The 24,748-nt window shown below is 39.8% G+C and overlaps 1 protein-coding gene across 3 annotated transcripts in view; it reads right to left on the bottom strand.

The window, feature by feature from the left end:
• SLC27A6 (solute carrier family 27 member 6) overlaps positions 1 to 24,204 on the bottom strand; it is a 68,947-nt gene extending 44,743 nt beyond the window's left edge. Inside the window, exons 1-3 of one of the 3 annotated variants that reach the window (XM_027605737.2) lie at positions 23,940 to 24,202; positions 22,771 to 23,439; positions 11,547 to 11,750 (exon numbers count right to left, since the gene is read on the bottom strand). In XM_027605737.2, coding sequence (XP_027461538.2) covers positions 11,547 to 11,750; positions 22,771 to 23,251 — 685 coding nt within the window. In that variant the 5' untranslated portion in view covers positions 23,252 to 23,439; positions 23,940 to 24,202. Of the gene's footprint in view, positions 1 to 11,546; positions 11,751 to 22,770 lie in introns of all 3 variants that reach the window. The other 2 variants (XM_027605738.2, XM_027605739.2) reach the window with 2 other exon arrangements.
• Between the last annotated feature and the right edge of the window lie 544 nt (positions 24,205 to 24,748).

Here is a 24,748-nt window from a genome sequence, read left to right as displayed (position 1 = left end):
TGACCTATATAAAATGTTGAAAATTCAGAGCTCTTTGAGCTGAAACAAAGAGGCAAAAGTACACAGAACTCTGATTAAGTTGATAAAGTCAGTCAGAATTAGAATACTGTAACTCTTTTTAGAATAGTATAATAAACTCTTAACTATAACATAAAGGATAAAGGAAAATCGCATTAAAAATAACTATATCTACTACAACTTGGTAATGAAATCATAGCATACAAAGAGATAATTTGTGACATCAAAAATATAAAAGTTTGAGTAAAAAGATGGAAACTTTATAGGTGAATGAAGATAAACTGCTTTCAGCAGAAAAAAGAATTATTTTATCTATGAAATGTTTTATGTAAATGCTTGGTAACCACAAAGCAAAAATCTAGAGCAGAGACATTATACATAAAAAAGGGCAAGACTGAGCAAATCATCATGGAAAACCACCAACTTACAAAGGCAGACATAAACATAAACGGAAGGAAAAAGAAATAGAGACCCAAAATTACCAGAGGGCAAAAGATAAATGACACTAGTAAATAATCAATAATCACCCTAAATTTAAATGGTTTGTACTCACCAGTCAAAAAGCACAGAGTGGCTGCATGGATTAAAAAAAAAAAAGACCCAACTATATGCTGCTTACAGGAGAATCATTTCAGCTCTGAAGATACACATAGGTTCATAATGAAAGGATACAGGTTAATATTCCAAGCAAATGGAAATGAGAAGAAGGCAGGTGTAGCTATATTAACCTCACAAAACAGACTTCAAGCCAAATGGGTAATAAGAGAAAGGTCATTATAAAATGGTAAGGGGTCAGTATATCAAGAAAATACAATGATCGTAAATATATAATGCTCTTAACACCTGAGCACCAAAATGTATTAAGCAATTAATAACAGATCTTAAGGAAGAAATACATGACAGTATAAGAATTGTAGGGTACCTCACACTTGATCTTAACTAAAAAGCTGACAAGTGATTGTAGGAAACCTCAGTACCCCACCATCAACGATGGGTAGAGCATTGAGAAAATCAACAAGGAAACACTGGAATCGAACAACATTTTAGAAAAAATGGACCTAATAGACATGTACAGGACATTTCACCCAACAGCAGCAGAATACACATTCTTCTCAAATGCACATGGAAAAATCAGGGTAGATAAGTCATAAGTCGTAAGTCGCAAAACAAATCTTAGCAAATTTAGGAAGACTGAAATCATACCAACTATCTTCTCTGAACACAACGGTACGAAACTGGAAATCAGCAACAAGAGGAAAGTGAGATCTACAAATTGTGGAAGCTAAATAACACACTTCTAAACAACCATTTGGTCAAAGAAGAAATCAAAAGGGAAATAAAAAATTATCTCAAAACAAAAGAAACTGAAAACACAACATACCAAATATTGTGGAACAGAGCAATAGCAGCTCTGAGAGGAAAATTTATAGCTACATATGCCTACATTAAGAAATTAGAAAGATCTCAAACAAAAAACCTAACTTCAACCTCAAGGAAATAGAAAAAGAAGAAAAAAATAAGCTCAAAGTTAGCAGAAGGAAGGAAATAATAAGGATCAGAGCAGAAATAAGTGAAATACAGACCAGAAAAACAATAAAAAGGATCAACAAAACTAAAAGTTGGTTCTCTAAAAAGATAAACAAAACTGGCAGACCTTCAGCTAAACTAACTGAAGAGAGAAAACTCAAATAAATAAAATCAGAAATGAAAAAGAAGATATTATAACTGACACTATAAAAATAAAAAGGATCACGAGAGACTAAGGGGAAGAATTATGTGGCAACAAATTGCACAACCTAGAAGAAATGGACGTTGCTAGAAGCACACAATGTACTAAGACTCAGGAAGAAATAGAAAATCTGAACAGACCAATAATGAGTAAAAAGATTGAATAAAAAAAACAAAAAACAAAACAAAAAAATACCAACTCCCAAAACTGAAATCTCCAGGACCAGATCCTTCACTGGAGAATTCTTCAAACAACTGAAGAATTAACATCAATCTTCCTCAAGCTCTTCCAAAAAACTGACGAGGAAGAAACACTTCCAAACTCAATCTGCAATGTCAGCATTACTTTGATACTAAAACCAGATAAAAATACAAGAAGAAAATATAAACCAATATATCCCTAATGAAAATAGATGCAAAAATTCTCAATGACATATTAGCAAACCAAATTCTAGAACATATTAAAAGCATGATACACCATGACCAAGTGGGATTTATCCCTCAGATGCAAGGATGGTTCAACATATGCAAATCAATAAATGTAATACATCACATCAATAAAAGGAAAGATAAAACTCACATGATCATTTCAATAGACATAGAAAAGAAGCATCTGACTATACAACATCATCTTATGATAAAAATCTTTAACAGTGTACCGAAGGAATATACCTCAACATAATAAAGATCATATATGACAGACCCACAGTTAACATTATATTCAACGGAGAGAAATTGAAAACATTTCTTCTAAGATTAGGAACACTCTCACTACTCTTATTCAATACGTTACTGCAAGTCTTGGCTAGAGCACTTAGGCAAGACAAAGAAATAAAAGTTATCCAAACAGGAAAGAAAGAAGTAAAATTGTCATTATGCTGATGATATGATTTGATATATATAGAACATCCCAAATAATTAATCAAGACTATGGGAATTAACAGTAGCATCAAAAACAAAATACTTAGGAATAAATTTATTCAAGGAAATTAAAGACACATACAATGAAAACTACAAAACTTTGCTAAAAAGAAACTGAAGAAGACACAGACAGAAAGACATCCGATGTTCATGTATTGGAAGAATTAGTATTATTAGAATAACCATAGCACCCAAAGCTATCTACAGATTCAATGCAATCACCATCAAAATACTAAAGGCATTCTTCACAGAAATATAAGAAACAATCCAAAAAATTTGGAACCACAAAAGACCCCAAGAGCCAAAGTAATCCTGAGGAAAAAAGAACAAAGCCAGAGGTATCAGGCTTCTGAATTTCAAACTATACCACAAAGCCATAGTAATAAAAACAGTATGATACTGGCACAAAAACAGACACATCTACTAATAGAACAGAAAGGAGACCCCAGAATTAAACCCTGGCATATGTGGTCAACTAATATTTGACCGGGGGGCCAAGAATATCCAGTGCAGAAAAGATAATCTCTTCAACAAATGGTGCTGGGAAATGCTAGAGAAACATATACAAAACAATGAAACTGGACCTCTATCTCACACCACAAAAAAATTAACTTGACAGAGATCAAAGACTTAAACTTAAGACCTAATACGATTAAACTCCTAAAAGAAAATGTGTGGAAGAAGATCATTGATATTGGTCTTGGCAATGATTTTTTAACACGATACGAAAAGCATAAATGATAAAAGACAATTTAACAAATGGGATTACATCAAACTCAAAAGCTTCTGCACAGCAAAAGTAACAGCCAAATAAAAAGATAACCTATAGAATGGGAGAAAATTTCTGCAAACCATATATCAGATGAGAGGTTAACAAGCAAAACCTATAAATAAGTAACTCAATGACAGAAAAAAAAATCCAATTAAAAATGGGGCAGAAGAATTAAACAGACACTTCTCCAAAGTGTACATCAAAATGGTCAACAGACTAACAAAAAGATGTTCAACATCACTAACCACCAGGGAAATGCAAATTGAAACCACAGTGAGATAACACCTCACACCTATTAGAATGGCTACCATCAAGAAGACCAGAGACAAAAGGGGCTGGCAAGGATGCAGTAAAAAGAGAATTTTTATACATTGCTGGGGGGAGTGTAAATTGGTCTAACCACTGTGGAAAACAGTATGGAGGTTCTTCAAAAAATTAAAAATAGAGTTACCCTATGATCCAATTTTACTTCAAGATATATACCCAAAGGAAATGAAAATGAGATTTCAACAAGACATCTGCACTCCTATGTTTATCACAGCATTATTCACAACAGCCGAGATATGGAAACAACCCAAATGCCCATCAATGGATTAAAAAAGACGTGGTACATATACACAGTGGAATATTATTCAGCCATTCGAAAGGAAGATATCTTCTCATTTGTTTTTGTTTTTTAGATATCCTTCCATTTGTGACAACATGGATGGACTGTGAATGATGCCTGAAATGATGCTTGAGGGGCACCTGGGTGGCTCAGTCGTTAAGCGTCTGCCTTTGGCTCAGGTCATGATCCTGGAGTCCTGGGATCGAGCCCTGCATCGGGCTCCCTGCTCGGCGGGAAGCCTGCTTCTCCCTCTCCCACTCCCCCTGCTTGTGTTCCCTCTCTCGCTGTGTCTCTCTCTTGTCAAATAAACAAATAAAAATCTTTAAAAAAAAAAGAAAAAGAAATGATGCTTGATTTTCCAACTGAGACTTGACTCACACTGGTCTTTTTATCTCCCAACATTTATCTCACTCAGACAATGAGCTCTACCTGTTCCATACAAACTAAACTCCAATTTTGCTCTGGTTTCATCTTCTATTCAGCAGTTTGTAGTGAACAAATTATGCATCGCTCAGTCAACCGGGGCACCATCCTACTAATAGTAGGACATCACTCCTTCTCTGATTCAACATATTCACTGATAAAAGCCAAAATTTTCATGGGGTTTTCGGTCACAGCAGCACCCAGAGCTATGAACCACAGGCTTTGGTGCTTCCTAGACACTTCAATCCAGGTGAACCTCAAACCCACCTTGTTGCTGTACCTGCTGTGACATTTTCTGATAAGCTTTGTGCTGCATTTCTACTAAACTGGAAGACGATCTCATATGCAAAGTTGGCATTATCTTGCCTTTATCCTAGCTAAAATTTATTAATTTTTTTCAAAAGACGTTTCTCTGGCTCGTCCTGACAGCGTGGCATCTCACAACATGGAAGTTTCTCGTCATCCCCATGCACAGGGAATCTGTCCAAATTTTCTCATCAAAGCCACATATAAAGATTTTGGGTGAGACTAGCTCCATCCTTGGTCTTGATAATTCAATGTCTTTCTCGTCTTCATCCAGAAGATCAAGCATTTATGTGCTTTCTGCTTCCAAGAAGTTCCCAGCCATGATTCTTCAGTCACTATATTCCCTACTTCCCACACTGTTCCTGATCCCATGGAAACCTAGCTTTAAAATAATTTTTCAAATGGGGTGTGACCAAAGAAAAGGATGCTTTATCTAGTTGTTTTCCATCTGTATGCTTATTTCACTCCTTCAAAGCACTTCAGTAAACAAATTAGCCATGTTTCCCATCCTAATTTGGTTATCTTTAAGTGATAATGAACTCACTAATTTATTATAAATCATCCAAAGTAGTCAGATTTTTGGGGGGGTGGTGCAGACGGAGAGGGAGAATCTTAAGCAGGCTTCACGCCAGCATGGAGCCCGACCCAGGGCTTGAGCTCATGACCCTGAGATCGTGATCTGCCTGAGCCGAAATCAAGAGTTGGTTGCTTGACCAACTGAGCCACTCAGGCACCCCAACCCCTAGATTTTTTTGATGAAAGAGACAACAGAGGGGCACCTGGGTGGCTCAGTTGGTTAAGCGACTGCCTTCGGCTCAGGTCGTGATCTCAGGGTCCTGGGATCGAGCCCCGCATCGGGCTCCCTGCTCGGCAGGAAGCCTGCTTCTCCCTCTCCCACTCCCCCTGCTTGTGTTCCTGCTCTTGCTGTGTCTCTATCTGTCAAATAAATAAAATCTTTAAAAAAAAAAAAAGAGACAACAGATATGAGATTGTCCAAGAAATGAAAGTGATCAAAGGTTGATGGAGGTTAAAGTTTGAAAGAAGGAATAAAGAAAAAGGCGAATAAAGTTTGTTAAAAGTACATTTTAGCATCCCCCTTTAAAGAGTTAGAAAGCACATTAACATTTTAAAGCTCTTGCAGAGCCCAGCAGTATGGAAACTTTGGTATTTTTTGTTAATGGTGTTTCTCAAACTTCCATGGTCATAAAGCCTCTTTTTTATACACACACACACACACACACACACACACACACACGTATTTAGGTAGACTCCACACCCAATGTGGGGCTTTAACTCACAACACTGAGATCAAGATGTGATATCAAGAGTCGGATGCTCCACTGACTAAGCGACCCAGGCATCCCACCCCTTTTTAATTTTTATTTCATCTCTTTAAAGATGAGAAGGAACATGTCATAGAAACACACTTTGAGAAATGCTCCGAAGTCTTCGGCTCTTCTAACCTTCTATGAATCCCTGGCATTGGAACTCCTCACAGTTCCAGGAGGAGGTCCAGGCATAAAGGTGGGAGGGAGGCTGTGCCCAGTGAGTTGGGGATTAGAAGGGCGAAGGAGGGAGAGATGATGTAAGAGAAATCCAATCCAGAGGCAGGAATAAATAATTTGGGGAATTCTGAGGTAGTTTTGGAAAAATGAAAAATTCCGTAAGATTAAGAAAAAGGAGAGACGAAGGAAAGAGAAATATTGAGATGATGATGGTACCTGGCTTCCAGGCAAAGCTCAGCGGGCAGTGACCTGGTTTTCCTCCTCCCTCTCCTTCTAGGAATAGGGGAACCCATGGCTGTTATGTCCAGGCTTAAACAGCTTTCCTAGAGATTCTTGAGGCTACTTAGCCAACGCCAGTGAGTAACAACAGAATTAGAAGTTGGCAGATAGACACATACACAGACCCTCAAGGCAACAAGAATGGATTTATAGATGAAATCAACAAGATTCTAGAAAAGCAGATGGATGGCCGTGGTAACTGACACAGTGGACCCAAGAGGCTGACACCTGAGACGAGACTTGAAGAAAGATGATTTGCCCCCACAGAATCCCCAAAAGGCTTAGAAATTTGATGAGCAGGTGCCCTATAGAATGGAAGATAAATATGGAACTATAAACAAGGAGCTTTATGGAAGTTCTATTTAAGAAACGATGAGGTCAAGGTCATAGAAAAGGGAATCTATATAACGCTCACCCCTTGTTATTCAAGATATCACATAACCTCCTAGGTCAAAGAGACAGGAATGCCATCAAAACTGATCTCAACCTTTTTCTTACTCAGAGACACTGCATTTTTTCAGATGTGGGAATATAACATTTTGGTGACCTTGGGCAAACAGGGCTTGGCAGTAGTAAGAATGGCTAGGAAATGTTCATATTTAGCCCAAGGGCTTCATTACAGCCAGCGGAAAGGGCTCACGCGCAGACTTTCCATCCATCGCTCACTTTTTCAAAGCCTCACTTTTTACATCATGTCCTAACATGCACAAACACTTTCTTCATTATCAACATCAGAAGGCTTTGCTGTATGAGAATTAAGTGACTTTTCTAACATTAAATGGCATACTAATAGAAATGATCATATTTATTACCATTACAATCAATTCAGCTCAAGGTTTTGAGTTGCAAAACACCAGTTCCTATTAGAGAGAGATGCTTTTCATCAAAAAATGTCAATAAAATCTTTAATGAGGCTGCATGCATCATGGTTTGCTACACTCTTTGATAGTGTTATCTTCATAAATCATGACATCTACTGTATGACCAATTCTGTACATGGTTCTGCTCTCATCTCCATAAGAGGACCCCAGGTTGCTTAGGATTTAAGCTAAAAGAAGATGACATTTGTATCACGTTCCTTTTTTTTGGATGGCCTGTACTTTTTTTTTTCTTTCTTTCCTTTTTTTAAAATTATTATGCTCACTTTCCCTGTGTAAGATCATTCACAAACTAATTTTGGAAGAATGTCAATACATGCTTTTGGTATTTGTTCTAAAATTCAGAAAATAAAACAAATTATAGCCAGATGGCTTCCACCATACTGGCAGAAGTTATGAAATTTATTCTCTGGAAATGATGAGCCTCCAGAAACACGAGGAAGAAGAAATGTTGAGCAAACAGGGGGAATGAGAGAAAGTTTGCTTATTCCTCTAGCTCCCTTCTACATTTTATTCATTTTATCCTTCGAGGTGCTTATCTGAGGAATCTGAATCATCTACCAGTCAAAACTGAAAGACGCTGACAGTCATGAATCCCCCAACAAAATGTCCTGCGTGATGAAATCAATCAGTCCACAAATTCCACTCAGCTTCGAGCCAGGATCTGTTTTGGGGGTTTCTGTGTATGTTTTGGTGTCTGCACTTTAAATACGAACTGACAGCCAAAGGTCACCAGCTATTTAAGGAAAACCTCCAGGACAAAGGATAGAGACCAAAATAAACCAAAAGATAAGAGGGTGCTGGCAAAAAGAGAGACAAGGTGGAGAGGAGACATTTTCAAAAAATTATCACTACTACTCTGAGAGATACAAGATAATAAATAATCAATAATACAAAAATAGCCTGCTACAAAAAAAAAAAAGGCATCTTCAGAGAACAGAGGTTTAGAAGATAAATCTCTCAAAAAGTGGATGAAAAATAAGAGAAAGAAAATGGGATAGAAAAGACCGGAAAATTAATAACTCAGTCCAGGAGGGCCAATCTTTAAAAAGTTTGAGTTTCAAAGACAAAAGAATGAACAAACAAACAAATACAATAGGAGGGAATGGGTAGAAAGAATAGCAATAAAGAAGGAAAAAGAAGGGGATGTAGAACTTTTTTCCTTTAATTTCCAAGTACCTAGAATTGCAAGATATGAGTTTCCAGACTGAAAAGGCCTACAAATTTACCAGCAAAATGGATATATAAAAGTCCCAGTACAAGTCATCACCAGGTTAGAGCTACTGAAGACTCCCAGAAGATAATAAAAATCCCCAAAAAGAAAGAGAAAAACAACACCAGCTTGCATGTCAAGGCTAAGAAATCAGAAAGGAAAGGACATCTCATCATGGGTACTGGAAGTCAGAAGACGGTGCAATGTCCTCAAACCCCGGGATAAAAATTGTGTCTAACCTAGAATGCTACACAAACAAGGATAAGGGTATTTCCGGACGTGAGGACTTAGAGAATTCACCTCCTAAATACACTTTTTTTTTTTTTAAGATTTATTTATTTTTAAAGAAACAGAGAGAGAAAGAGTGAGAGAGCGAGAGAGAGAGAGGGCGAGTGCACACAAGCATGGGAAGGGGCAGAGGGAGAGAGAGAGAGAGAATCTCCACCAGACTCCCCCCTAAGCACGGAACCTGCCATGGGGTTTTATCTCATGACCTTGAGATCATGACCTGAGCCAAAATCGAGAGTCTGATGCTCAACTGACTGAGCCACCCAAGAGCTCCCCTCCTAAATACTCTTTAGCAGATAGCTAGCTACTACTGAAAGCAGTGCAGTGATAAAATGAAAACTGAACTGAGGAAACTAATTTAGGATCTAGGAATTATGGGATCAGAAAAAGGAAAAAGAACTGAAGGGAATTCCCAGGACAATGGTGAAAAACAAACCCAGGACAGCCAGAGAGCGAGGGGTTGACAGTGAAATCATGGGGAGGCTCCGGGAAAAAGGTGGCCAAGAACAAGGCTTGACAACAACATACAATCTTACCAATATCAAAGGTGAGTTAACTTTTTGACAAAGGGGCGAGTATGCACCAGCAATAGGCATATAGAAAACTAAGCAAGCAAGCAAACAAATGAAAACAGTGGTTAATTCCAGGTTAAGGGGAATTTTACATGGAAGGCAGCAATAGTGTTTACTAAGTTGTGATAACTGATACCAATCCAGTCAAATTTCAAGATGACACAATACTAGTGTGACGGGGAAAGAAAGTGTCTGCACCAGAGAGAAAGAAATGAATGGAGAGAGAGAGTGGTTGGTGAGAGAAGACAAATCCTCATTTCCATCATGGAAAATCTGTAGATAATTTTCAGTAAGCATCTACTAAGTATCCAGTAAGATACCCATTCTATGCAGAGAAATGGAGGTGATTCCAAAAAGAAAGATCTAAAAATACTGAATGTAGTTGGTTTGGAAAAGGAGAAATGCGGAAGGGGGTTAACAGGGTACTTTTCTCTAAAATTTCTAAAACTCTTAGAATTTTTCATCTCTGTGCTATATAACTTTAACATAAATATCAAATAAAATGAAAATCAGTAGTGCTTTTGCTTCCGTCCTGTTCTATGAATGGATAGAACAATCTGGTTTCGATCTTGGAAAACAAAAGCTAGTAGCTCTGGCTTGTTCTCTCTCTCTTTTTTTTTTTTTTTTTTGAGAGACAGAGTATGTGCAAGCGAGCAGGAGGGGTAGAAGGAGAGGGAGAGGAAATCTTAAGCAGGTTCCATGTTCAGTGCAGAGCCTGATGAGGGGCTCAACGTCATGACCCTGAGCCAAAATCAAAAGTTGGACACTCCACTAACAGCCACCCAGGCCCCCCCTGCCTGTTCTCTTTGGGCCAAGGGTGGGGAGTGGTGAAGAATGTTTGGAAGACCAATCACTTTCTATTTTTCATAAGAAAACAGCCATATGGATAAATTGATTAAATACCTTCTGTTGAATGTTTGCAAAGCATATCATTTCTGAAATTTCATTGTCTCTTTCAAAGTCCAAAGTCAGACTGAATGTATGCTGACAACGTGAGACACATTAGCACTTTCCAGTTCATTTAACAAAGCTGTTCCAGACAACGTCACAAGTATAGCCTACTCTCCAATCTAAAAGAGATCACTGTTAGCCTCTAAATAGTAAATAAAAAGGAGACAGACACACACACACACAGAAAGAGAAGAGAAAAAGAGAAAACTAAGAAAACTTTACTTATGCAATAGGAGTTTGCTTACAATACCACCTGTGCATAGGAAATTAGTTAACAGATTATTTTTCATTTCTCTAATTCAAACCCCCAGTCATCTTCACACTAATGACAAAAGCTTATTTAGCCTACCATAAATGCCATTCACCTTTTCCTAAGAGCCAATCAGGTTTAACGTTTCTTCTGAATTCTTAGGCAGTTTAATTATTCTTTTTATTTTGGGGTGTTACGATTTTTTTACCTACAAAAAGGGAGGGGGGATGTTTAGTTACTTGATTCTATTTTGTATCTTCTCCCAATCCCCCACTGCTTTCAAGACTTCCTGTTTGTCACACATTCCAATCTCCCTAAGAAAAAGCCAGAGAGCCTACTACCTGTGCTTAAACTGCAGCTACAGCTGGATTGTGTTTAGGATTTAAGAGGGTACACAAGAACACAGAAGACTGTCTTAAAGTAGACCAATGGATTTTTTGATCCAGGAAGATAATTAGAAGCTACCTAAACTAATCTCTTCATTTTATATATCAGGAATCTTAAGGAACTGGGAAGCCAGCAGCTATCTTGCCAAAGAAGTTGGCCAAATTTCACACTCTGAGCAACTGCGCCGGATCAAGGTCTGCATTCATTCCAAGGTCTTCAACGACACTTGAAGAAAATCTTTCTAAATGAGACAATGGCCAAGGGAACATGGGAACTTGCCAAGTTGCAGTGAGAGCAAAGTCATCCAAGTTTGAGAGTTCTAAGATCTAAGAACCTTGGCACTTCTTGGATGCGTGCTTGCTCAGATGTTTGGTGAGACCCATGGTGACAGTTGTTGCTTGGAAATATGCTGCGTTCTTTTTAATTCTCGACAAGAAATGGATCCTACCTGTTGTTCCAGAGGTAAAAATATAAAGATGAGGAGACTTGAGGCTTGAAGCCACATGGAGGCTGCGAGGCACGGGCTTGTCAGACGCAGTGCCCAGTTTTTCTTTGAGTGAGGTTACGCCTTGTGGAACAGAATCGTTCATCCCCCAAACAGTGATACCTTCTGGGAGGCTCGGAAGGATTTCTTCTACAGTTCCAAGCAGATCTAAAAACCAGAGATTTAGGAAGAGATAAATAAAACAGGAATCTCAAACCATTAACTTGTGTTTTCTTTTCTCTGTTGGAACAGGGATAAAATGTCAATACGACGCTGACTTCCTCTTCATTGGGATGATTAATATCATAGCCATTTTACCATTCCGATTCAATGGGACCAACTGGAAGGGAAATCTGGTTACCACCTGATTTAATAAATGCAAATAGGCTGATTCAAATTGAATTCTGGAGACACCATGATTCCGATTATGGCTTTTTTCCCCTTCAATGTTTTAATGAAATTCTATTTTTATATTCTACTTTAAATCTGCGTTCAGGACACCACAGTAAACATTTCTGTTGAAATATACCTTGGTAGCTCATTATTCCACAAAGCCATCTGTGTGTCACTGTTTAATTCTACTATAATGCAATACGTTCGGGAAACTCTCCTGACCCCTCCAGAGTCATGAGATCATTATGGTTTAGAGACCGTTTCAGAGCTAAAAGTCAAGTGAGGAAATTAAGAGATGCCCTTTTCTCTGGATCAGGATAACCAAAGGTGAAAGTCTTTGAAAGCTAGAGGAGGAAATGAATGCCTTCCACAACAGGCAGTAAGGTCCCAGGGCCCAGCCAAGTGCAACAACGGCAGATGAGAGCAGGCTGAAGAGAGCACAACCTCCAACGGCAGCAGTGGGACCCAAGGCCCACCTAGAACCAATGCCAAGCAAAAAGGAAAGCAAGAAGTAGAAAAGTCTGAAACACTGGTGTCTTCAAGCCTGAAGAACTTGAGGTAGTCTCACAAGACCAAGGGTCTGGGTTGCAATTCAGGTTTCAGAAAGGAAAAAAGGAAACAACTCCCAGGAAGCCTCTACTGTACAGAAAACAAAAGAACACCTGGAGAGGAGAGGCTACGTTGCATTAATTTGGGAGACTACACCCAACCTTCTTAATTTGGTCATTAATGTAGAAGAAAACGCCATTTGCTCAGGAGGAGCTGGGGTAAAGAAGAAGAGAGGCAGAAGGTGGGCGTGAGTCCCCAAGGAGGAAATATTTATTAAGGTATCCAGCACTCTGTAGGAAATAAAGGAAGCAGAGCATCAACATTCCCAGAGAGTCTTTTGTATGAGCCAGTGAGGCCTCATATTTTTTTCTAGAGTAGAGACACAGTTATTTATAGTCTTTAAATACCTTTAAAATTTAACACTTCTCTACTTTAATATGGATCTCTAACACGGAAGTTTGACACTTATATTCCACAAAGGTGCTCCAATTTTACTTTGGTATTCCTATAAAACGTCATACTTGTTTAAGATATAAGGGATTTCTGAGTGCTACATTATTTATCTTAAACTCTACCTTAACATCCTTAGAGATATTAAGCAGTAATATCCCACTGGCCTTTGGGGTTAATGCGAGGCATGCCAAAGGGTACCAGCAACTGCCAGAACCAGGAAGAGACAAAGGAAGACTTTTTCCTAAAACCTTTAGAGGGAGCATGGCCCAGCAGACACTTTTATTTTGGACTTCCAGCCCCCAGAACGGCGAGGGAATAAATTTCTTTTGTTTTAGGCAACCCAGTTTGTGAGAGTTTATTATAGCAGCCCTGGAAAATGAATACACCAAGTCACAAGTCGGTGGACAGAATTGTTATTCTAACCTGTGGCTAATTATCCCTAAAATCTATACATTACCTCATAAACGAAATCAATTATAAAAAATAATGTTATTAAATGTAAAATATACCCTGGTAAAAAGCTCAAGTACATGTAAATATGAACCGTCCCATCCAAACAATTATATTTTTTTCTAAATTTTTTAACACAACTTCAAAAATAATTACAAGATATATTCTGCTTTGAAGCTGAACTCGGTGTTCTGCATTAAACATTTTTTTTGGAAATGGAAATCAGTATCTGGTAACCTCAAAAAGCCATCTGTCAGCCACTAGTTAGTCTACTATAATATAATACATTTGAGAAAAACTCATGATTTAGTTCCTCAAAATCTATAATCCAGATTGATCACAAAGAAACAGCAAGAGAAACATGTCAAATTAGACCAAGTAGTTCACAAATAAAACCTGTAATACAACTAAGGAAACCCACAAAATGATAAGGAGTTCATATGTAGGGGGTAGGGAGGCCGACTGGGACTTGAACTTTTTTGAATTAATTTTTATTTCTGTCACAAATCCACATAAAATAAACTGTAAGAGTCCAGAGTTCCACTGAGCGCACATGGGATGCTGCTAGCTACGGATTGCTTCGGTAAGAAGTGAAAAATCACAGGGAACGCTGGGGGAAGAATAAGCCACAAATAAATGAAAAAAAAAAAAACCAGGATAAACAAATGATCGAGACTTTCTATTTTCTTTTAATTTCATGGTGTTGTTTTTGAGAGAGAGAGTAGGGGGAGGGAAAGGTGCAGGGGGAGGGGCAGAGGGAGAGGGAGAGAGAATCTTAAGCAGGCTCCATGCCCAGCTCAGAGCCCGATGCAGGACCCAACCTCACAACTCTGAGATCAGGACCTGAGCTGAAATCAAAAGTCAGACGCTTAACCCACTGAGCCACCCAGGTGCCCCAATCTTGTTCTAATGACTCTTTCTGGCAATGTGAATGTATAAGTACGAATCTCTGAGTTGACTCATTTCATTATCTTAATTTCAAATCTCTCATCTGGAATTGTAAATTAACAGCATAAACTTATAAAATGTTTGTAATGATATGTCAGTCTACGTAGGCAAAGTAAGTGCAAAGAAAGTTACAGTATGATTAATTGTGGCTCCCTATCTTTTTTGGAATTGTAGAGTCTAAAGAAACACTCAACGTCTACAAAGAGTGATGAGTTTTAGAAGAAAAAGGAAGTGAGCAGATTCCTAAGAATTAGAGGAAATAAAATTTAGTTTCCTTCAAAAGTTAAAATTAAATTGACTTAGCTAAGACATTCAGAATTCTACAGAATTTTATAAATTACTTCTTCAACAGTCATAGGTAATGTGGTTGAGGATAATGAAAATTGAAATAAAAATCTGAAAAGTCTTGTAGAGGATAAAAAATGATGATTTATTCATCACTGTCAGTATTCCTTAACAAAATGAAAAGGTTCAGTGTCATTTTGAAAGTAAACTCTGAATAGTAGGTCCTGACACAAAACAGCACATTTTTATATACCTCAAGGACACCTAGCTATGTTTCATGAAGATTTACTCTTCAGTGAAGGGTACTACCATCGACACCTGTTGAACTATAAGACCTCAAATGAATGATATGTGTCCTAGTACATATCCCTGCTCACTGCCCCTGGCGCACACACACTGCGGGTGCTGGATAGAGATCTGGGTATGGAATTGAGTTCTGCCCATGGGATCCCCTGGAGATGCAGGTCTTGACAGAAAACTGCTATAAGAAAATGCGACACCTGAATATTTTATGACCTTGAACAAAGTCTGCCTCACAGGGCAAGGCTGTATAATGCAGAAGGCTTTCACAGCAATAGGGTCCTTTTAAGAAACATGTACTATTTCTCAAATATGCAAGGCACTTCATTAAGTAGTGCTGCAAACATTAAAATGGGTAAATTAAAGGGCTGCCTGGGTGGCCCAGTCAGTTAAACATCTGACTTCAGCTCAGGTCATCATCTCGGGGTCCTGGGATGGAGCCCTGGAATCAAGCCTCAAGTTGGGAGTTGGGCTCCCTGCTGTGCAGGGAGTCTGCTTCTCCCTCCCCCATCCCCTCTGCCCCTCCCCCGCTTTCTCTCTCTCAAATAGATAAATGAAATCTTTAGAAAAACAGGTAAATTATGATCTCTGCTTATGATCCTTCAGCACTTTTTGTACCAATTAATTTGTTTCTACATCATCTTGTCTCTTATTCACATTACTGACACTATAAATGCAATGAGTAAAATTTAACATATCCCTCTACTATGCCATTAGTATGAATTATGTGACTCATCCTGCATTAAAAACTCTTAAAGTTATCTTATTTTACATAAAACAAGCTAATGCTTTCAAAGGAATAGCTTGTAGTTCTTAATACACTGGCAAACACTGAAACTTTTAGGCATGAAGACAACTTATATGGAATTCCGGGACAAATGGTTACCTTGAGCTTTCCACATTCCAAAGCAATATTCACATAGAATCCAAAGTGAAATTATAGATCTCACTTCATGCTCATAAATACCCTCCTCCTACTTAGAGCCACTCAACAGGTTTTCCATAGAAAGCATGGGCAGGCTCTGGTTTCTAACAAAACTGATGCTTAAGTAAGCAATATCCTAAGGCAATTCATATCAGGCCAGAAACTCATCTCACCATGAATAAGTGCCAGCTAGTCTAACAAATATTAGTTTATTAATAGTCATAATAATCCTAGGAAGTGCACAGAAGCACAAGTCTTTTCGATTGTGATAACATATTCTTCCCTGAAATGATTTTATTAGCTGCCCTGAATATATGCAAACAAGTTTGTAAGTGGGCTTATGTGTCTTCACACTCAGCTGTCCCCACATGTTTTGAGGGACAGAGAGCATATTTATTAAGGGTAAAATTGTTCAAGAAAGTAAATAGTAGAACACTTCATTTGATTTTATTTCCAGCACATCTCCCATTGCCAATGAATAATTATTACCCAAATGGGACCACAACGCCATGATGTATTTGCCTTGCTATTTTTCAATGACAAAGTAGTAAAAACTAGTAAATGCACAGAAAAGCTCTCTAGACACAGACGAATCAGTAAGTAAACTATAAATTGGTAAAAAGGCAATTCCAAGGTAGTATATCTACAAGATTCATACGCCATCAGAGTTATTTTCCACATTCCTTTCTGGTTATAAGTGGAAGAATCCTCCTTTTCTCGGCCAGAGAAGAGCTAACCATCTGGCTCCTAACTTGTCTGACACCATTCCAGCTCTAGCTCCTGAGAGTTGGGAAGTAGATATGGCCACACTGCTACGGGGGAGGACAGAACAGCTGCTTAAAACCAGTTCGCTTGGGTCCCGGGCCATGTGCCTGGATCTGCTTCCTGATGGCCATCTGCCCATAGCAAAGGCAGACACTTTTACTTCGCATATATGTCTCTGCCTCTATGCAATTAAAAATAATTATGGCAACCATTTATTGAATATATACTATGGTCCAGGCACTCTGTCGTGTTCTTTACATTTAATTTGCCCAAGACCCACTGATACTCATCGATCATCTGCTATGTGTTAGCAGTCAGTTAATGGCAGAGTTAGGGTTTAAGCCCATGTTTGCCTGACTCCAAGATGTGTATTTCTCCCACTTAACCCTGCCACATCTCTGAGTAGGCACAATCTCCTTTTAAATAGTTTTTGCTCCTGCCAGCATTCAAACATCATTCCCTTACAGTGAACACATGTTCAGCAGATAATGTAAATAAGAACCCCACTCAGTGTCCCCATGATCAGAAAAGAAAAAAAACCACAAGTGCATCAGTGCTTAGAACACTGTCTTTTCCAGCTAGGGAGTCATGAAGCCACTTAACCTTCCTATTGAAATGCGCAATTTTCTTTTGGAATGGAGGTCATCTTTGACTGAGCTGAGTCTAAAATGGAAAATAAAAACGCAAAACAGCCATTCATTCTACTAAATATAAGTAAAAATACAAAAATGTCCTAAGAATGAAAATAGATGTGAGGTTATCACAATACCTGGGTTAAATAATAAAAGTTTACATGAGCCATGTTTCTTATCTATCCAAATACATATTCCTTTCTATAAAACTTAAAGGTTCTTTATTCTTCCTCTAACCCTTCCTCTTGGTCTTTAAAAAGCAGATGCATTTATGGCTGAAAGTCATTTGGAGAATTACAATGGCACATTTGCCCTGCACAGTCTGAATGCAACAGTTCAGGAAAACTAACAGGGCAAATCTGCATGCATTACTGTAAATTATTAGAGCCGTTTCTTATGAACAGGAACACAAAACCCTTCCAAACATGTTGATACCATTGAATCCAAAGTAAGAGTTCAGGGTAATATTGATATATATATTTTTAGTTATCCACTTAGAATAATTTTTGTATATTAAGAAAGGAGAAAGTACAAAATACATACATGCAAATGAATTAGAAACTCTGGGGATGCTTAGTGTATCTAAAGCACTTCGTACTTTTGGGGAGTTATGATTCTAACAATTAGCAACATTAATATAAAATAACACAACAAAGAAATTCCACTGATGCATCTACTATCAAAATCAGTTACCAAATGGACAGCAGAGGGACAATTTATTAGCAAAAATATGCAAGTAAATTAGAAGTTACGGAGTGTCCATATCTACCTCGTACTTTTTCATGAGGTCATTCATTCATACTGGCAATAAATATTTGTTGAGCATCTCCTTTGTGTTAAGTTCTGAGAATTTAGCAGTGAACAAAATAAACTGCCTTCACTCAAAGAGCTTACATCCTTGTTCTGAGCCTAGTCCTGAGTCTGCACAAATAATGACTAGAACTTGACCATTCTGCTGGGTCGCTGTGAATAGTCATACCACACCCGAGGCAGGAGGGGTTACTGAAAGGAAGTAGGGGGATAGATGGGAGGTGAGAGATAGGGAAGGAAAGGGGGTGGGGAGCAGGAAGGGATGGGGAAAGGAAAGGAAAAGATGGTGATGGGGCAAAGAACAGGAGCAGAAAGACAAAGACAAAGGTGTACCCAGCAGGCTTTCACATCAGAACATCCCGGCTCCAAACTGTACATTGCTTCTTCTACATGGGTGAGCTTGAGGAGATGGCTCACCTGCTCTAAACCATGTTTTCCCTCCCTTTAAAACAAGGCTATGGCTGTGGTGAGAGTCACATAAGACTATATATATATATATATATGTATATATATATGTATATAAACAATTTGTAATTCATAAAGTACTTTAGACATGGAAGAGGTTATTATTATTTATTATTAAGATTATTATTATTGTTGCTAAGTAGATCAAAGAATATAATTACATGGACTTTTTAAAGTGATATACAAGCATCCCAACATTTTCCTGTTTATTCTAAGTAAAGAGAAAAGCATATAGAGGTAGATGATAATCTTGGCCACAGGCACTATTAGTAATAACTGAAGTTGAAATAGTGGGAGGAAAGGACGAGGTTTAACCTAAGACTATTTAATTTTCAATAAGCACTGAAATTTCCAGGGAAATCTGAAATGCCATTTAATACATCTTCAAAACCACATTATACAGATAGGAAACTTCCTGGCAAGTATTTTTGAATCTTCAGACTGTGAGAGAAAGGAGTAAGAGTTTTAAAAACATTTAATTTTGGGGGCACCTGGGTGGCTCAGTCGGTTAAGCGGCTGCCTTCGGCTCGGGTCATGATCCCAGGGTCCTGGGATTGAGCCCTGCCTGGGGCTCCCTGCTCAGCGGGACGCCTGCTTCTCCCTCTCCCACTCCCCCTGCTTGTGTTCCCTCTCTCGCTGTGTCTCTCTCTGTCAAATAAATAAATAAAATCTTTAAAAAAAACATTTAATTTTTTTCTAGTTATCTGTATATGAAAAACCTGGTATCTTAATATTAGCAACCTTTATTTTAGTATTTTTTACATAACTGGAATGCACATTTTTTCATAGTTATATCTAAAGGGGACTGACCAGCCTCAGAAACAGTTGGGCTATATAGTACAACACAGTCTTGTATCAGAGATGAGCCTTTGAATCTTTGCTCTGCAAACTAAGTTGTTCTCAGTGAACGTCTTTCCCTCTGCTGCCAATACATAGCTCTGTACCTGCCTCTCGGAATCGCTGAGAGTATCTTTTACATAATCAGCCTTGAGTAACGGGCAACTGTTAATATTTTTGTTAATGACACTAACAATTTGCCTGGGAGATTAGTTGACATCTTTTCCTTTGACTTATTCCTGAAGACAGAATTATAAGACATTATTTGGGGACTCCCGGGTGGCTTAGCTTAAAATCCACTTGATTTCAGCTCAGCTCATGATCTCAGGGTCCTGACATGGAGCCCCGCTTCGGGTCCCATGCTCAGCAGGGAGTCTGCTTGAGATTCTCTCTCTCTCTGCCACTCCCCCTGCTCACTCTTTCCCTCTCTCTAAATAAATAAATAAATAAAATCTTAAAAAAAAAAAGGCATTATCCGGCCTGCCTATAAATCTGTTTGAAATCGGTTCTATATAACTTCTGGAAAAAAAAACGTTGTTAAAACATACCAAAGTAAGGTGCTTGAGGTCCTGTACCAAACTACTTACCAGCCTTTCTTATAGCTAACACCAAATTAGATTGTAGCAGGAAAATCCAAGCAAGTTTCCTTATTAAAAGCCTCAGATGACTTTATAATAATAATAATAGCAATTATTTCAATTCACTACAGCTCCAGTTAGTACATACCAGGCACTCAGCTAGTCACTTTACAAAAGCTACCTCATTTAATCTCGGAATTACATTGTGAAGTAGATTGGTTTTGTCACTATTTTACAAATAAGTAAAATAAGACCCAGGGCAACTGGTGACCTTTTCCTCAATGACAGAGCTAAGAAGTGGTAGACCATAATTGAAATCCAAATCTGTCTGGCTTATCTTCATCTAAACCCTCTGACTCATTTCTTTCTCAATACACTTTTCCTGGGGATATAATGGTTTCATGATACCTCTCCATTAGAAACATTCCATGAGACTCCAAGACCTCTAAAATTTAAAGCTCTAAAAACTGTAACTCAAGATGCCAAGAATACAGTGTTTCAGGCTAAGGGTTTTAAGTACAGAAAAGTCCCCGTGATAAGCCACATCCTACCAAAAACCAAACAACAACAACAAAACAAAACAAAAAACAAAAAATACACAACCACCCAGGAATTACATAAAATACAATTGTCCCATCTTTGAAAAACATATGTAATTTATATATTCTAAAGATACGCTAAAAAGAACTGTTAATAAGATTTAAGGTTTGTTGCTCCACCTATCTATTACTAAGCAAACTGACTAAATGGTTTTGGCTTAAAACTCCATCATCCCAAATTGGCTTTTATATACAAAAACTCACTGTTGGTGTGAAAGTCAAAAACAAGGAAACAATGCAATTTAGTTATTGGCAAGCAAAGCAAAACTTTGGCACAAGTAGAACTGCAAAATTAATTGTTCCTAATTGGGCTACCACTCAGTCAAGAGCAAAGTTTGACTGTTCTTTGCTGAGAGGTAACCAGCCCTATACACTCTCAGAGGAATCCCTCAGGAGACTGGCTATAGGATGTTTCTCAGGTTGGCTTCAATAACATGGCCACCCAAATCTTTTTTAGGGATACCCTGGCCCTCTTAGTTTGCTCTTGTTAAAGGAATTTGTGGCTTTATTAGCACAACCAAATTTCGATTTGCTCTAGAAACTGCTATCTAAATTAGATTGAGCAATAAAATGTTAGAATATATCCAGAGATGAACGGTATTTTTTTCTGCTGCATTCACATTTATCACTTGCCCCTGTTCACCATGATGTCAAAATTCTGTATGACTCATTTATCCTACTTATTACAGTTCAGAGGAAGTTCATCACACTAGTTAACCTCTTTCCAAGACAAGGGATTGAATTTCAGTCTTGGAGGATATGACTACTGAATGAAAAAAAAAAAAAAAGGAACAAAAAATAGACGAGAGACTATTCAGCTTCTCCACTCCTTTAGATTAAACAAGATAAAATCAGTGCTTGAGAGTAAACATTTTGCTACTTTCTCAGGTCACAAGTTGAGCTGGAAAGACAAGGGGAATGAGCAGAAATGAAAGTCTTGAATAACTAACTTTTGTACTATATATCACCTAACCCCTTATTGTGTGATATGCAAGTGTTATAGGATAAAGGTTACTTGTAAAGTTCTACACTTCCGAGATCACTAATGTATAAACGTAGATAATTTTTCCATAATGCTCTATAAATCTAAAAACTCTATATGAGATTTCACTTAGTGAAAACTACTTAGTCTAAACTTAGTCTAAACTACTTAGTCTAAACTACTTAAGTACTTAGTCTTAACTACTTAAGTACTTTCACTAAGGCCCTTGCTGTGGATCCTCCTCATCCTCCACCTGCCAATCCTCGTGTTAGAAAACTTAGTCTAAACTACTTAGTACTTAGTCTAAACTACTTAAGTACTTTCACTAAGGCCCTTGCTGTGGATCCTCCTCATCCTCCACCTGCCAATCCTCGTGTTAGAAAAATATGCATAAATCCATTAGATTATACCAAATAAGTATCACTGGTCATACTTCAATTCCATTTGGTTGTGCGACCCATCTTCCTTAGGTTCTTTGTTAATTAGGTATCAACCAAAACCTTTCCCTTGGAGTTCTTTGTCAACACGTGCATCCAAAGCCCAACTCCAAGGGAGGAGGAAGAAGACTAGAACCTACTGACAGGGGAAAAAAAAAAAAAAAGATGACAGGCAGGGCTGGTTAAGAGAGAGAGTCTGCCAAGCGTCTGCCAAGAGCCCGCCCACTGGCTGGGAGATGGGAACCTAACCTTGCTGGGCAAATCCCAGCTTGCAAGCAGTGCAAAATAAAAGCAGACATGAAGATAAGAATTCATGCAATTCAGATTAAACATATTTGTTCTTCAAATGTAGTCAGCCTTGATAGTGATACTATTAGAGACAGATAGGTATTCCGCCATGAAATCAAAGATACCTTTCCTACACGTCAAATAATTTTGTCAGGTGGGACAAAATTTTAAAACATACCAAGTTCTATCTCTCTGTGTTCTTACATTCACTGAAGGAAGGCATCGATAACCGTAAACCTGCCCCCTCTCCCCAAAACAGTAAGAAGCAGAGAATTCAGAAAAGTTTTTTAAACTCGTCTTGGTATTTACTCATCTGCAATAGAGAAAGTGGTGGAAACGGAAGAGGGAGAATTAAACCACGAGTCACAGAACTGTAAAACTGTTTTGTATCCTTATTACGCACACTTCATCACACACCCAAAGTATTAATTGTGAACTGTTCTAACAAAAAAGGGCAGGGAGGAGGCGGGTGACCCTCACCCGGTACTTTACCTGCCCCTACCACGAGGGCCCTGGGCTCACAGCTGCGGATACAGTGCAGGAGGGAGTTGGAGCGAATGTTGGAATTGAGGAAGGCCACCACGCAGCCCAGCTTGGCCAAGCCGAACCACACGTGGACGAAGTCAGGCTCGTTGCTCATCAGCAGAGCCACGGTGTCCCCCCTTTCCAGCGTGGAATGGTTCAGGAAGACGTGGGCCACTCTGCTACTCTTTTTGTCCACATCCTGATAGGTGTGGATGTCTCCCTCATAGATGATGAAAGGTTTCTGGGGCTGCTTCTTGGCAAGACTCAGGAATTTATCCAGGACAGTGAACAGCTCCCCTTTCAGTACGTACGTCTCCAACCGAATTCCGTAACGTACCACCTTCAGCAGGTACCAGAAATCGTCCCAGAAGTAAGGGAACGCGAGTTTCTGCAAGAAATGCAGGAGGATTATTCCAGCCGCTAGTCCTGTTACCCATGACAGGAGCATGGGGGCCACCGGCACAGAGGCAGCTGGGATCCCAGCCCCTCTCCCCAGGTGCAGCTCTCCGCAGAGACCGCACGTCCTCGGGCTTCAGGCTGGCACCTGCAGTTCGCGCCACCGTTTCCGGGAGGGAGAGGGTAAATCTTGAGAAACAGAATCGGAAGGGTGCACAGAAGAAGTCGCTCCAACGGATGCTGTGGGGATAAGGCTTGGGTCACCTGGCGGATGAGGGGAGAGCGCGCGAAATCAACGCGGGCACTCGCAGGGTCCTCGGAATCTAGGAGCCCGGCTCAGCGCCCCTGCCTGGCAAAAGCCCCAACTGCGGCCCGCGCCCTGCGGGGTCCTCTGGCCCTCTCCAGCCCTCTCCCCGCAGCCTGGCTCAGTCCCCGGAGCCTCTGCGGCCCGCAACAAATCCCACCACCCTCAGGAGAACTACGTCCAGGGGCAGATGCTCTTCTTCTGGGGGCAGGCTTTCCGGCGGCTGCAACTTGGAGGCTGAACTCGAGCCTGGAGAAGTTGGGGCGGCGTCGGCTGAGAAAGGCAGCGGCTTCCCCTCTTAACCCGCCAGAAACCGCGCGGGGTGTCTGGGCCACGCCTGGGTCGGGGATGCCCCAGATCTAGAGAGGTCCGGGTCCGAGCCCCGCCCCGGCTCCGCCCCGAGCGCCCCACAGCTCCCCTCGGACGCACCACGCACCCGGTCCCGGCGGACTGCTCCCCGGTGACCCCCTGCGCCCGCCCCGAGTGGCTGCCTCCGGCCCGCGCCGCAGATCCCCTCCGACTGTGCTTGGGCTGGTGTATCTCCTCCGAGCCACCGCGGAGGTGTAGTCCGCCTACCGCCCGCCTCCAGGCTCCCGGCCAGCCCCCGCTCGGAGCGCCGCCGCCGCCGGGACAGCTCGGGCCCCCTGGCCGCCTCCCACCCTGGGCCCGGCGAGGGTGCCGAGACTGGGGCCTCGGGCCGCGAAACGACGGTCCCCGGAGGGAAAGCCCGGGATCCCGGAAGTCCTGGCAAGAGTCGTGGGCAACCAGGCTGCTGGAATTGGGGCGAGAGAGTTCATTCACTGAACAATAAAGGGAACTAAACTAAACTAGACGCTGGAGAGGCGATTGGAAGAATTAAAATATATGTATTTGTATGTATATGTATGTATGTATATATATCCCGACGGAAAGAGAGAGAAAACAACAAAAAAGATATCTATGAATTGGTCAGGTCAAGGAATATTCGAACTCTTTGATTCATAAAACACAAAATTGGGTTGTTCTACAAAAAAGTACTTTTAAAAACTTAAAGGCCGGAATTGACGTTTATATTGAAATTTTATCCTTAAAATGCCTAGAAGCGCTTTTTACAGAATTTTACAAAAATATTGATTGATGTGGGAGCTTAAGTCCATATACACACACACACACACACACACCCCTTTTTTTAAGTATAAGATACTATTCTTGGGCGCCTGGGTGGCTCAGTCGGTTAAGGGTCCCAACTCTCGATTTTGGCTCAGG

The sequence above is a fragment of the Zalophus californianus genome, chromosome 5, assembly GCF_009762305.2.
Source record: "Zalophus californianus isolate mZalCal1 chromosome 5, mZalCal1.pri.v2, whole genome shotgun sequence".
Classification (NCBI taxonomy): Eukaryota; Metazoa; Chordata; class Mammalia; order Carnivora; family Otariidae; genus Zalophus; species Zalophus californianus.
This window is presented reverse-complemented; position numbering and strand designations above follow the sequence as displayed.